General features: G+C 42.6%; 1 protein-coding gene across 1 annotated transcript in view; it reads right to left on the bottom strand.

Moving 5' to 3' along the window:
• SPTLC2 (serine palmitoyltransferase long chain base subunit 2) overlaps positions 1–12114 on the bottom strand; it is a 103491-nt gene extending 91377 nt beyond the window's left edge. Inside the window, exon 1 of the mRNA XM_003987869.5 lies at positions 11883–12114. Coding sequence (XP_003987918.1) covers positions 11883–12020 — 138 coding nt within the window. The 5' untranslated portion in view covers positions 12021–12114. The remainder of the gene's footprint in view (positions 1–11882) is intronic.
• Positions 12115–14719: the final 2605 nt, after the last annotated feature.

Raw genomic sequence — 14719 nt, forward strand, 5'->3', positions numbered from 1 at the left:
AACAAGTCCCTTATCCACATATGATTTCAAATATATTGTGAATTATCTTTTCATTCTATGGACAGTGTCCTTTGAAATACAAAAGTGCAAAGAGGGAAAAAGTTAATTTTGATCTACTCCAATTTATTTGTTTTTGGTTGCTTATACTTACAGAGCCATATCTAAAAACCCACTGCCTAGGGGTGCCTGGGTGGGTCAGTCAGTTGAGCAACTGAGTCTTGACCTGAGCCAAAATTAAGAGTCAGACGCTCAACCAACTGAGCCACCCAGGTGCCCCTGTAAAGGTTTTAAGCGATCAAACTTATCAACCTTTATTTTATAATTTGTGCTTTGGTAGTTTTAGGAAAGTCACTCTATACTTTAAGGTCATAAATATTTTCTCCTCTATGCTAGAGTTATATATATATATATATATATAACTAATAATTATATATATATAATTTTCATATTTGAGTATCTAACAACCTGGAATTGATTTTACAGATTGGTGTGAGGTGGGGATTTTTTTTTCCTTCTTTTTCTATACAGAAAATCACCTCTCTCAGCACTAGTCCATTCCCCACTGATTTGAAATGCCACCATCATTATCAATCAAATTTCATATTCATAGTGTGCTCTTTCTGGGTTTTTGATTCTGTTCCATCAAACTCATACTGCCAATATCACTATAGGTTTACGCAAGTCTTATTATCTAATAAAGGTGATTCCTCCTACCTAATTTCTCTTCAAAACTGCTTTGGCTCTTCCTGGTCCTTTGCTTTTGCACATGAATTTTAGAATCAATGTGTCAGGAAAGAAAGCATGAGGAAGAGAGGAAGGGAGAGAGAGAGAAGGAAAAAAAACCAAAAACACTCAGAAGGTAGGACTGTGTACCTGAAACGCTCTGACTTAAAGATCAGGTGAGGAAAGTGACATTTGTATCACATTTTCACCAATGCATTTTGGGAACCCAAGATGATTCTGTGTTACATTATATTTTGAGATAGTAGTTTTACTCATTTAAAGATACGGTTTGGATCACTTAAATTGCAGTCAATTGCACTTTAGAAATCAGAAAGCTTAAAAAATAGTTCTACAGCTTCCTTTAAATTCATTTTAAAATGATATTCTGATCAGAATCATATATATATGCATACATACATATACATTTTTTTAATGTTTACTCATTTTTGAGAGAAAGAGATAGAACATGAGCGGGGGAGAGGGAGAGAGAGGGGGAGACACAGAATCTGAACCAGGCTCCAGGCTCTGAGCTATCAGCAGAGTCTGATGTGGGGCTTGAACCCATGAACCATAACATCATGACCTGAGCTGAAATCAGAAGCTTAACCCAGTGAGCCACCCATGCACGTCCCTCTTTTTCTTAAGAGAGAAAGCGCAAGCACACACGGGAGAGTGGCAGAGAGAGAGGGAGAGAGAGAATCTCAAGCGGTCTCTGCCCCACGTGGGACAGGATCCCCTGACCTTGAGATCATGACCTGAGCCAAATTAAGAGTCGGACGCTCAACCAATTGAGCCACCCAGGCGTCCCACACATATACTTTTTGAGTGGGCAATCTCATTTCCAGGAATTTATCCCTATGAAAAACTCAAAAGTGTGAAAAGATATACAAAGTGTTGACATATTGAAAATACTGGGGAAGTGTAAACATTATGCACAGGGATTGGTTAAATAAATTACACTATATATTCATACTGGGAAATTTTTGTACCCCTTAAAAGAATGATGTTTGTCTTACTGACTGGTGATAGAATATATTAATGACATTAAGCAATTTCTTTTACATAAAACTGTACCCCCTCCCTATTACATATATATTTATATATTTATAAATATATAATAAATAAACATATTAATCTTATTATTAATAAAATATAATATAATTTTAATATTTATAATAATTTATAAATATCTATAATAAAATCTTATTAATAAATATAATAAATAAATATATATATATTTATATATTTGTGTGTATGTGTATCTATCTACCTACCTACCTATCTGGCAAGATATACATGAAAATGTTACAGTGGTTATCTCCGGGTTGTAGAACTTCAGGAGATTATTTTCTTTATACTTTAATGTGTTGGTTTAATGCTTTCCAAGTATGGTGTTTTTCCAATTCCAGTATTTTGCATGTAAAATTGTATGTAATGTATGCTGACTTTACAAGAGAAACACTACATATGCCCACTTTAAATTTTATTGAAAATATGCAAACGTTCAAGAATACTTGTTAAAACTAAAAATTTGTAAAAGTTTTCAGATATGTTAACTCTGATGGAGAGTATATAATACAGATACTATTCTACTTAAGGACAAACTCTCCCCATGGAAATTTTAAATCCCGTGAGAGAGTGTTGTTAGGTTCATTGTGGCACAGGAGCCTACCCCCGTGTCAGTCAGGACCGAGGAAGGAACGTGATCGTGTCGCACAGAGGTGACCACCGGAATAATCCGAAAAATTTTTAAAAAATTAAAAAAAAAAAAAAAAAAAAGGGGGGGGGCGCCTGGGTGGCTTGGTCGGTTAAGCGTCCGACTTCGGCTCAGGTCATGATCTCACGGTCCGTGAGTTCGAGCCCCGCATCGGGCTCTGTGCTGACAACTCAGAGCCTGGAGCCTGTTTCAGATTCTGTGTCTCCCTCTCTTTCTCTGCCCTTCCCCTGGTCATGCTCTGTCTCTCTCTCTGTCTCAAAAATAAATAAACGTTAAAAAAAATTAAAAAAAAAAAATAATCCGAGATTATTCGCAGAGAAGGCAAAGGCACGCGAACCAGGTTGCCTCTCAGTCGGCGTCCACCACACGGCCAGAGCGGAGGGTGTGGTGCCACAGGCCCAGAACGTGTCAGAGGTGGACGAGAGCCGAGATGAAGGTGCAGTCACCTGTGGCAGAGCCACCCTCGTGCTCCGCTCTCCTGTTGCGCGGGTCTGTGATGCCGTGACACGCCGACCCGGAGACTGGGAAACAGAGGAGATGTGGGCGGCAGGTGAGCACGGTAACTCCGGGGCAGAGCCTCGCTGCCCGCGTGCACAGGATGCCACTGGACTAACTGAAAACGCTCCCGTGCGTACATACTTGGGGGTCTCCATTTTTGAGGCAGGAAAACAGTAATGTCAAAATATGTTTGCTTCACAGCTAGCTTCGGAAGCACTTTTCAGTCATTCCATATGGGGATGCTATTGACACAAATGAGGGAATTTATCCTGATTGCAAAAAAAAAAAGAAAAAAAAAAAAATGCGGACTCCCTACTTTTCAAAATTCCCCTGCTGAAAAAGGAGGATACTTCTGGAAATATATGTTCAGAGCGTGGCATAACTTGTGGCATATCTAATTTAAACTCCCCAAAACTTACCAGTAATTTCTAAACTGCCAAATCCAGTGGCTTAATAGAATAAGACAAGCCAGGTTCTATCAACTTACTAACTGGACTGGTTATTTAAATGATCTGGAATTCAGTCTTATTTATAAAATGGCGATAATATACACCCAGAAAGGACCTTGTGAAGACTAGTTACGTGAAGAAGCTGGAGGAGGTCCTGGCCACAGTAAATGGTACCTGTTACAATTATAGCCTTGCTTTCCCACCGCCACCACGTTGCATACCCTCCTTAATGAAATGGCCTCTCTCTCTCCTTGGGCTTTCTCAAACCACTTCCCAATGATTCTGTTCTTGCACAGCCTTCTCCAGCAGTGTGTGTGTCTTCTCCCAGTAACATTATGGTTCCCCCATATTACTTCTAGGTGCCTCCTCTTCCTGCTTAGTGCCTTCTTCTGCTTCACCAATTCTCATGGCTTCAACCACCACCAGTTCATTCCTTCAACTAAGATTCCCTAAGATCCTACCACACCCCAGGCACAAGGCAAATATAGAAGTCCCCCTTACCCATGTTTTCCAAACCCACAGTCAACCACAGTCAACCACAGTCTGGAAGATGATCCTCCTTCTGACGTATCATCAGAAGGTCAACACCAGTCTTAATGCTGTGACACAATGCCTACATCATTCACCTCATTTCGTCACATCCTGTAGGCATGTTATCGTCTCACATCATCGCAACAGTGAGTACAGTACAATAAGGTTTTTTGAGAGAGAGAAACCACATTCACATAACTTTTATTACAGCGTATCATTATAATTTTCTATTTTATTATTATTTATTGTGGTTAATCTCTTACTGTGCCTAATTTATAAATTAACATTTATCATGGGAATGTATGTAGAGGAAAAAATAGTATATACAGGGTTTGATACTATCTACTGTATACAGTGGTTTCAGGCATCGACTAGGGATCTTAGAAAATATGCCCCACGGATAAGGGGAACTATGCAGTAAAATCTCAGATGTTTGCTGAAGGCTTACTAATTAGACAGCAGGAGGCTTATTTAGAGTAAGTCAAAACCATCAAATTTGGGAAGTCAGTACTTTACTTTCTAAACCTACCAGATTACCAAATTTGTTGAATACTTTCCCCAACCTCAATATGTGTTATTTGGAGTAAGGCTGGGCCATACCCATAGTCTCAGTACAACTGCGTATTTCACTGTACTTAGAGATCAGCAGAAAGCAGCAGGCTGGTAAAACAGACCACACTAAAAAAAATCAATACCCCTACACCAGGGATTATCCCAATCCTTTTGGGTCCTACAGTACACATGTATTATTTCTACAATCAGAAGCAAAAATTTTTTAAAGAGGAAAAATAGCAACCTTAATCTTTATTATGGGTCTTGTAGGTAGCATTAAAGACCGCAAACATCAACATAAATGTTCTCAGATTAAATGGGTTGAGAGAAAGGGCTTACTTGCTCAATCAGTCACAAACTACAAATTATATTATGGAAGCCTTCTTAGAAGCTATTCAGAAGGCAACGGACTTCTGAGGCCACAAACCACGTATTTAATCAAGTAAGGCACACCCACTCAGAATGCAAACACAGTCTCTACCCATCCCTCTCAATTGCCTATTCTGCCAATAAAACACTACTTCTTTCTTTCAAAAACTGAATCTAATTGAATCTCAACCAATTAACTATCTTGCCCCAGAGCACTACAAAGTTTCTAGGGCACCTAGGCCAACCCTAAAAAGTGGGCAAGCCTGCTTTCCCTGAATATCCAAGTTTTAAAATGATGTCTTAAGAATACAGAGGTTTACGTATTAAATACTGCTTTCATTGCCCAAGAAGTTTTATTCGAGAGAATTCCTGAGTGGAATTAATGACTCTGGAATCTTTCAGATCCAGCTAGGAAGATTTGAAATGTTCTTCTCCTTGGAAGAAGTGCATTCACAACAAAAATCTAGTCCCACAACTGTAGTTACAACATTATTTTGGCTCAACGCCTTGAGGTCTTTGGATGTCTCATGAGACCTGTGAAGTGTGAACAGATACTCCTCCAGCTCTTGTCTTAAAACTTCTTTTCACAGTTACTGTTTCCTTTCAGTGGAAACAAAAGCTAGTAGCTATTTAGTAAACCACCCTCCATTAGTTATTCATTTGCCTCCTAAGTAGCAAGACTGGCCCTTTGTTCTTTCTACTTTGCTTGTCTTATATTTAAATAAGAACATGACTTGTGCCCCAAGTCCTCCTTAGGATAGAATCTTATTCTGGCAGCTAGAAGGCTGTCATCATTCTAATATATCATTAAAACTACTTCTAAAACTACTTCTACAGGTTAGAAAGTTAGGTTCAAAATGGTCTCAAAGGCAGGTAATTTTTTTTTTCCCTTCAATACTTATTAACTAGTTAAGGAAGGTGAAATGTGTGCCCAAACCTCAAACATTCCTTAAAGAAAATTTTTTTTAAAGGCTGTAAACAAAGAGCTCTAAAAGTAAAAACAAGTATTCTATTTCAGGTGCAACCAAAATACGGCATTTATTTGATCAAACGTTAAACCCACAGTAAGAAACTCTTGCAATTAAGATCACTGAATGCTGCAACACGCTGAAGAAAAGTTCCTGCAAATCCTCTAGGGGTCTTTAAAAATAGAATAGAATCATCTATCAAGATTACTTTTTAATAAAGTCCTACAAAGAGATAAAAGAACTGAATTAATAAACCCCTAAAGGTGCCTTCTAGCTCTAATTCTGCCAAAGCTCCCAATTCTAACTCTTTCAAAGTTTTCCTAGGGCTAATTGCCACCCTTCACCTCAAATAAAGGCTGGCCCTCCTCTCACCCCTCTGAATGGTAAGGGAGGAAAAATTACTGCTTTATTGCTCCTCTTCCTTGTGAAAACTCCATGTCTACTGTCATCGTTAAAAAACAGTCATGTCTACACAGGGCTCCCGTAAAGAGCAAAACCCAGTGCTCCTGCGATGTTCCTCCTCTCCTCTCCTCTCCTCTCCTCTCCTCTCACTGAGCTACCACACTCACAGCACTTCTCACACCTGATTGGGGCGGGGGGAGGTGTTCCACCGTGACACCAGCTGGTGTCGATCTAACCCAATTCTGACACTCTCTTCCTGGAGACAGTGTCAGATCCCTCAGGTGAAGGCCCCACCCCTTCAGATGCCTGTCACAAGCCCAGGTTGTCCCATGGCTTCTGACCCATCGGCTATAAATCAGGTTTCTCACCACTTCCTCCTCTGGTTGATAATTTGCTAGAATGGCTCACAGAACTAAGGAAAACTGTTTATTTACTATTTCCCAGTTTATTATAAAAAGATACGATAAAGGACACAGACGAACAGGGGCAATGTGTGTGGGAAGGGGAGCCACTCTCCTAGCATCTCCATATGTTCAACAACCCGGAAGCTCCCTGAACCTGGTACTTTGGGGATTTTTATAGAGGCTTCACGCATCAGCAATCATTAACTTCATTTCCAGCCTCTCGCTCCTCTGTGGAGAATGGAGGTGGAGCTGACACCCGGCTTGGTCTTTCTGGTGAGCAGCCCCCATCCGGGAACCCACACAGAGTCACCTCATTAGAACAAAAGACACTGCTATCACTGGGGAAATTCCAAGGGATTTAGATACTCTGTGTCAGGAATAAGGGTCAAAGACTAAATATTAGAACAAAAGATGTTCCTAGTATTATCACTTAGGAAATTGCACAAGTTTCATGAGCTCTGCGCCAGGATATGGGAGCAGAAACACATAGACACATTTTTCCCTATTACCTCACAGCTACTATGCGAAAAAAAAAGAGAGAGAGAGAGAGAAAATAACAAGTGTTAGCGAGGATGTGAAGAAATTGGAACCCTTGTGCACTGTTGATGGGAATGTAAAATGGTATAGCTGCTGTGGAAAACAGTACGGCATTTCCTCAAAAACTTCAAAATAGAATTATCATATGATACAGCAATTCCACTTCTGAATATATATCCAAGATGATGGAAAGCTCGGTCTTGAAGAGGTATTTGTATACCCATATTCAAAGCAGCATTATTCACAATACCTAAACCTTGGAAGCAACCCAAGTGTCAATTAACAAATGGCTGGGAATGCAAACTGGTGCAGCCACTCTGGAAAACAGTATGGAGGTTCCTCAAAAAACTAAAATAGAACTACCTTACAACCCAGCAACTGCACTACTAGGCATTTATCCACAGGATACAGGTGTGCTGTTTCAAAGGGAAACATGCACCCCCATGTTTATAGCAGCACTATCAACAATAGCCAAAGTATGGAAAGAGCCCAAATGTCCATCGATGGATGAATGGATAAAGATGTGGTATATATATACAATGGAGTATTACTCGCCAATCAGAAAGGATGAAATCTTGCCATTTGCAACTACGTGGATGGAACTACAGGGTATGATGTTAAGTGAAATTAGTCAGAGAAAGACAAATCTCATATGACTTCACTCATATGAGGACTTTAAGATACAAAATAGATGAACACAAGGCAAAGGGAAGCAAAATTAATATAAAAACAGGGAGGGGGACAAAACATAGGAGACTCTGAAATATAGAGAACAAACAGAGGGTTGCTGGAGGGGAGATGGGCTAAATGGGTAAGGGCTTAAGGAATCTGCTCCTGAAATCATTGTTGCACCATGTGCTAACTAACTTGGGTGTAAATTATAAAAAATACAGAAAAATAAAATAAAATAAAAATAAACTCCTGCAAGAAAAAAAAAATAAATGGCTAAGCAAAATGTGGTTTATACATACAATGGAATATTATTCAGCCTTTAAAAGGAAGGATATTCTGATACACAGTGCTACGTGGATGAACCATGAGGACATTATGCTAAATGAAATAAGCCAGTCACAAAAAGAAAAATATTGTACGATTCCATTTATATGAGGTACTTACAGCAAATTCAGAGAGACAGAAGTAGAATGGTGGTTGCCACAGACTGGGTGGGCTAGGTGGAGGAGGGAATGGGGAGTTACTGTTTGATGGGGACAGAGTTTCCGTTTTACAAGAAGAAAAAGTTGGGGCGCCTGGGTGGCGCAGTCGGTTGAGCGTCTGACTTCGGCTCAGGTCGTGATCTCACAGTCTGTGGGTTCGAGCCCCGGGTCGGGCTCTGGGCTGATGGCTCAGAGCCTGGAGCCCGTTTCAGATTCTGTGTCTCCCTCTCTCTCTGACCCTCCCCTGTTCATGCTCTGTCTCTCTCTGTCTCAAAAATAAATAAACGTTTAAAATTAAAAAAAAAAAAAAAGAAGAAGAAGAAGAAACAGTTATGGCAGTGGATGGTGGTGGTGGTAGCACATTATGAATGTATATAATACCACTGAACTGTATACTTACAAATGGTTAAGATGGTAAATTTTATGTTATGTGTATTTTACTACAATGAGAAGAAACTGGGGGGGGGGACCCAGAAAACAAAAACAAACATTAATGTTTGATCGTTTTATATGTCCATTCTACCAAAGGATCTATTTACTCAGACTCTAAACCCAAATAGAACAAAGGGCAAGCATATATATCCATCCCATAAGACGCAGAAACTCCTGAGAGTGTAAAAGGACCCTAGAAGTTTCTAAGTTCTCTCCTGTTCATCCAAAGACAAATGCTGGGATATGGGAGGAAACAAACCTGTATCTTGGGGTTTAAAAACTCTCGATTTATATTTCAGTTCAAAGAGGACACAAACCTGCAGACTTAATATCTTATGTGTATTTTTATGGCATAATTGGGAACATTTCCCCAGCAACTGAGGAAAAATAGAGGTTGGAGCACTAATGTAGCACTTTAAAGTGATTAACTTAATTAATCACTTTAATTAAAACAAAAACAACTAAAAATTTTTTAAAGATACTCTTGCTCCCATGAAGTTACCAAAAATCTCTTTGGCTTAAGGAAAAACAAACAAACCCATGGTCAATATTCCTCATATTCATGTACAAAGCTGTATCTCTAAAGTCTCTGTTTTAAAAAGACTTGTGACAGACAGTTTTCTAGAAGGGACAGTGGAGCCCTAAACATTCTTTCAGGCCTTCTACTAGACCATTTTTCCAGATGCCACCACAGTGCCTTGAGTGGAATTTTTCTCTAAAATATACTAGAAAAAGTCAGCCAGCTATTAGAGTCATACAAATTTTTAAATTTCACTTTAGCAACTTGATGTGTCTTCATCTTATTATTAATCAGCTGTCTCTGAAGAAATATCATGCCAGGGCGCTTGGGTGGCTCAGTCGATTAAGCATCTGACTTCGACTCAGGGCATGATCTCGAGGTTTGTGAGTTCGAGCCCCACATCAAGCTCTGTGCTGACAGCTCGGAGACTGGGGCCTGCTTTGGATCCTGTGTCTCCCTCTCTCTCTCTGCCCCTCCCCCTACTCATGCTCCGTCTCTCTCTCAACAATAAATATAAACATTAAAGAAATATATATCGTGCCTACAAATGTTAAATTGCTAGATTATGGGAGGGAGAAATTTACTATTAAATCAGAACATAACTCCTTTGTTAGGTGAAAAGAGCAGCTAAACACAAAACACTTCCTGAAGTGCAAACACCTTTCTCTTGTCTTCCTTCTCCTTCTTAAAAAGCATAATCCACTCATTCATCGGCAATGGATTCTCTGACTCCTACCCCTTAGGTTTCCATGCTGTACCCTATACCACAAGTTTCTTATTACCCATTTATGTTACTAAAAAAACAACCCTTTACACCATTAATAACGAGAGCATTCTTACCACTTCTTCTCTCACACATTTCTTTAAAAATGAAAATAAATCTTTTGTTTTTTAATAGTTTTTTATCTTTTGTTCTTAAACATTTTAAGGTGTATTTATTTTTGAAGGACAGAGAAAGAGAGGGGCAGGGGAGGGGCAGAGAGAGAGGGAGACACAGAATTTGAAGCAGGCTCCAGGATCCGAGCTGTCAGCACAGAGCCAGATGCGAGGCTCGAACTCAGGGGCCTCAAGATCATGACCTGAGCCGAAGTCGGAGGCTTCACCGACTGAGCCACCCAGGTTCCCCGAAAATAAATCTTTTGAATCTGTGCATTATGGTGCCTTCCATCTTACAACTTCAAGGGAGGTCAAGTCTTTTATTTGTCCCCCAACTCTCATAGTTTTACTATGTCAGCATGACCTGGAGAAATGCTCTATTTTCTATTTCACACCACACAGTAACAGGTCTATCTACCATATCACATCTACTGACTTGGGGGGGCGGGGGCTGCTAGATATATTAAAGCCAAATTAAATCACAATAGTCACACTACTGCTACTGGGAACAGATGGCTTTGGGAGGGAAAAAAAAGTTTTCCTTAATATCTGATTGGGATTTGCAAGTATTAAAGTCAATTGCAGGGGCACCTGGGTGGCTCCGACTTTGGCTCAGGTTATGATCTAGAGGTTTGTGAGTTCCAGCCCCACAAAGGATTCTGTGCTGACAGCTCAGAGCCTGGAGCCTGCTTCAGATTCTGTGTTTCCCTCTCTCTCTCTCTGCCCCTTCCCTCTCTCTCTCTCTCAAAAATAAATAAACATTAAAATTTTTTCATTAAAAATAAAAAAAAATAAAGTCAATTGTAAATCTCACAACACTTTCTTCAAGTAACACTGTCCTTTAATCTTTTTAAACAGCTCGTCTTTAAAAACACAACTCAGGAGAATATGTCATCCAGAGAATTGGAAGGCTGTTAACAATTATTGTCTTCAATTCACAACTTTTCAAAATATTTCAGAACTGCCTGAACTTGGTTGGTGATTCAACCTTGGTTAACTGGTATAGAGACGCATCACAAGTCACCACCTGCGTTCAACAGCCCCTTCTGTGATAGCACGCTTGCTCACAGGGACCACCTAACTCTACCTAGAGCCCGGGATGGGGTTTCACCAAGGGCTGGGTAGAAGCATAATGCTTGTGAGGCACCAGGCCCGGTTCACTGTCAGATCTGTGGTCCAATGCCTTGCTTGCAGAAGGGGTAGGTATGTGTTAGGGAGAGACTGGGTGTGTTTCCGCCTGGTACCACCTCCTAACTTTCTCTGCCTCCTGAGGACCCCGAGGGTGTTTCTAGGACTCTTAAAGGAAGCAACCACCTCGAGGACAAGACGAGGGAGCCTCCAGGGAAAAAACCAAGAGCCCCGGAGTGGATCTTCCCAGGGTCCGCAGGGTCACTCCCTGCCTCCCCGGGGGAGGAGGGGCACGAATTTCTGGTCAAATCAGGCAGAGGAAGGCACTGTGGCTTTGAGCAGAACCCAAACCTCTGGAGGAAAAGAGGAAGACCTCAGACGCGGAGAGATGGGGGAGCCCCTACGCCTCCCTTGAGCCTCCCGCTCCGGGCAGGCCCGGTCAGCGCCGGGACACCGCTTCCAGCACACCTGAGCCGTGCCCGGCGCCCGCTCCCGGCCCCGCGGACGGTCACCGCGACCTCGCCCTGCCCGGCCGCCCCCTCCGCGGACTCGGCACGGGCGCAGCTCGCGGGGTCCCGGCCCACTGCCTCCGGTTCAGCCCGACCGCCCAGTCCCACCGTACCTGGCCGGCGGCGGCGGCTGCGGCGGCGGCCGCAGCGGCGGTGCTCCTCACGTACCCGTTCCGCACTTCCCCGTTCGCCACGCAGCCGTTCGCCCGCACAGGGCGACGGTAGCAGCAGCCTCCGGGCCCCGGCCGCATCGTCCCGGTAGCACCAGGCACAAGGCGACTCTGTAGGCGGCGGCCGAGACGGCAGCAGCTTCAGTCCCGCTCCGCACCCCACCCACCTCCTCGAAACCGGAAATGGTTGCACGCCCCCGCCAATTACCGGCCTGGCCGTCACATAGGGGCGGGGCCCACTCCCGCGGAGTAGGTGGTTCGCCCAAAGCCCCGCTGCCAAGGGGAAACGGGGAGGGGCCGGACAGGAGGGTCATAAGCCTAAGGACTGATGACCAATCAGGAGGAGGAGAAGGCAGACCCCATGCTACTGTCTGGCCAATCACGGGGGCGACAGCAAAACAGCTTGCTGGTGTTGAGGAGGTGGTCTGAGGAGGCTTTGGCGGCTTCTTGGTCCCCGCAAAGGAGGCGGGGCCCAGGAAGAAGTAGCCAATTAGAGTGTGAGAAAAGGAAGGGGGCTGAGCCCAAGTGTCCAGAGCGGGTTCCCGGGTTCTCCCGGACAGGTGGCGCCCTCTTTGCCCTTGCCTTCGGGGAAGTTCTCCGAGGTGAATCCCAGCCCGAGACAGGGATCCTTTATTTAATTTGCGAATTCCTATGTAGGTGTCTGTAGAAGAGCATTTTCAGCATTCTCTAACCATTCCTCGACATGCACCGTACAATAACATATTTCTTAGTAATTCGAACGTCGCTTGGCCCTTCACATCTGCCCCCAATCAGGATTTTCTGTACAATTTCCTTTAAAGGGTACTTATTTGAGAGCCAAGGAACCTGAATAACTGAAAGCTAAACCTTGAGTAGCCACTTTGGGAGCCAAATTCTTTAAAGTTAACACTTGTTTCATAGACTCACAGCAAGAAATATATTAATAAAACATCATGCACCTATCATAATGCCTGGCCCATAGTAGGAGCATAATAAATATTATTTTCGCACCCCTTTAGTTCTCTCTTCCCGTAGGGGTTAGAAAGGAAATGGATCTACATCATAACACGAGACTTTTGGGGGAGCCTGGGTGGCCCAATCGGTTGAGCCTCTGAGTTTGGCTCAGGTCATCATCTCACAGTTCTGAGTTTGAACCCTGCATTGGGGTTCTCTGCTGTCAGACTAGAGCCCGCCTCGAATCCTCTCTCTGCACCTCCCCTGCTCATGCTCTCTCTAGGTCTCAAAAATAAATAAACATAAAAAAAGAGAGAGAGAGAGACTTTTGGTTACCCATAAAGAATTTCGTGTCACAGTCAGGAGCATGGACTCTGGAGGTGGTCTGGGTTTGAATCCTGACTGCACCACTTAACTACTAGCTGAGTGACCACTATATATCTTCATCTGTTCAGTGAAGACAATAATAGTTGTCCTGAGGATTTGAGTTAATATATGTAGTGTATTTTGTATAAGACATGGCCATGGGTAAAAATTCATTCAATGTTGGTTATTTTTAACTGCTGAATGGGCCTATGAGAGCCCCTGCATTCTCCCCCCTACCCCATATTTAGAAAAGGGATAGACAAGGTATCAGTTTTGTGTGGTTTAGGAGCTGAACAATCTAACAGCAGATGGGCAGAGAGTTTTCTTCTTTGAGTTAACAAACACTGTGATCCCAAAGAATATAAGTTTGTGACAGAAGTATGAGGCTAAAAGAAAAGCATGTGGGGACCCCTGGGTGGCTCAGTTGGTTGACTGTGTGATTCCTGGTCTCGGCTCAGGTCATGATCTCATGGTTGGTGAATTCAAGCCCCATGTCAGGCTCTGTGCTGACAGTGTGGAACCTGCTTGAGATTCTCTGTCTCCCTCTCTCTCTCTCTCTCTCTCTGCCTCTTCCTTGCTTGTGCTCTTTCTCTCAAAAATAAATAAATATTTTTTAAAAAGAAGAAGAAAAGCATGTGTTTTGCACCTCATGGAGCTTACATTATAGTGAGAAAAGATGTACATAGATAAAGCAAACAGCAATAAAAGTCCTACGGAAGGCTGGAGTTCTGATGAAGAAAGCTGGACCGCAGTGACAAGTCTAGACTTCCCATATAGAAAGTTTTCAGGGCAGGAATCTGGTTGGAAGCAGGGCTAAAGGATTTAATTGAAGCTTAGATATTGGGTTGAATGAAATTGGAAAAGACTTGGGAAGACGATGTAGGATGAGCTTAATCCTGAAGGATGAGCAGGATTTGGAGAGCTGAGAATGAGAAGGAAGGGGACAGTGTTCCCGGGAGAGAGAACCTTCAAAAACTCAGGTGCAGAGCCTGGAAAGAACAAAGACTAAAAACTGGAGCATAAGGGTGAAGAATGCGGCTAGATTAGAGGAATCCTGTTAGCTAGTGCCTCCCTCCAGAGGGCAGGACACAGGTCCTTGTCTTGTTCTGCCACTTACTCACCATGTGTGGTCTTGGACGAGTCATACAACATTATCCTTAGTTTCCGCACCCATCTTACAAAATTAATACCTGTAATACTTACCTTGCAGGGCTTTTGTGAGCATCAATGATATGATATGCAAATGATCTGATAACCTTGCACACCATTGCTAAATCACAAAACGCATGCCTCAGAAGGCAGTAGGAAACACCCCAGGCTCCATGCAAACAGAAAAACAGCTCCTTCCAGATGCATAAGCCACCTCATCACCATTTTACTGAGTTCATATGCAAAGTTCTGGGCTAGGCACCAGAGTTACAACCCTTCCTTCAAGATTGCTCAAACCAACTGTAAAACCAACTGTAAAACCTTTCTTGAAC

This window comes from Felis catus, chromosome B3 (genome assembly GCF_018350175.1).
Source record: "Felis catus isolate Fca126 chromosome B3, F.catus_Fca126_mat1.0, whole genome shotgun sequence".
Classification (NCBI taxonomy): Eukaryota; Metazoa; Chordata; class Mammalia; order Carnivora; family Felidae; genus Felis; species Felis catus.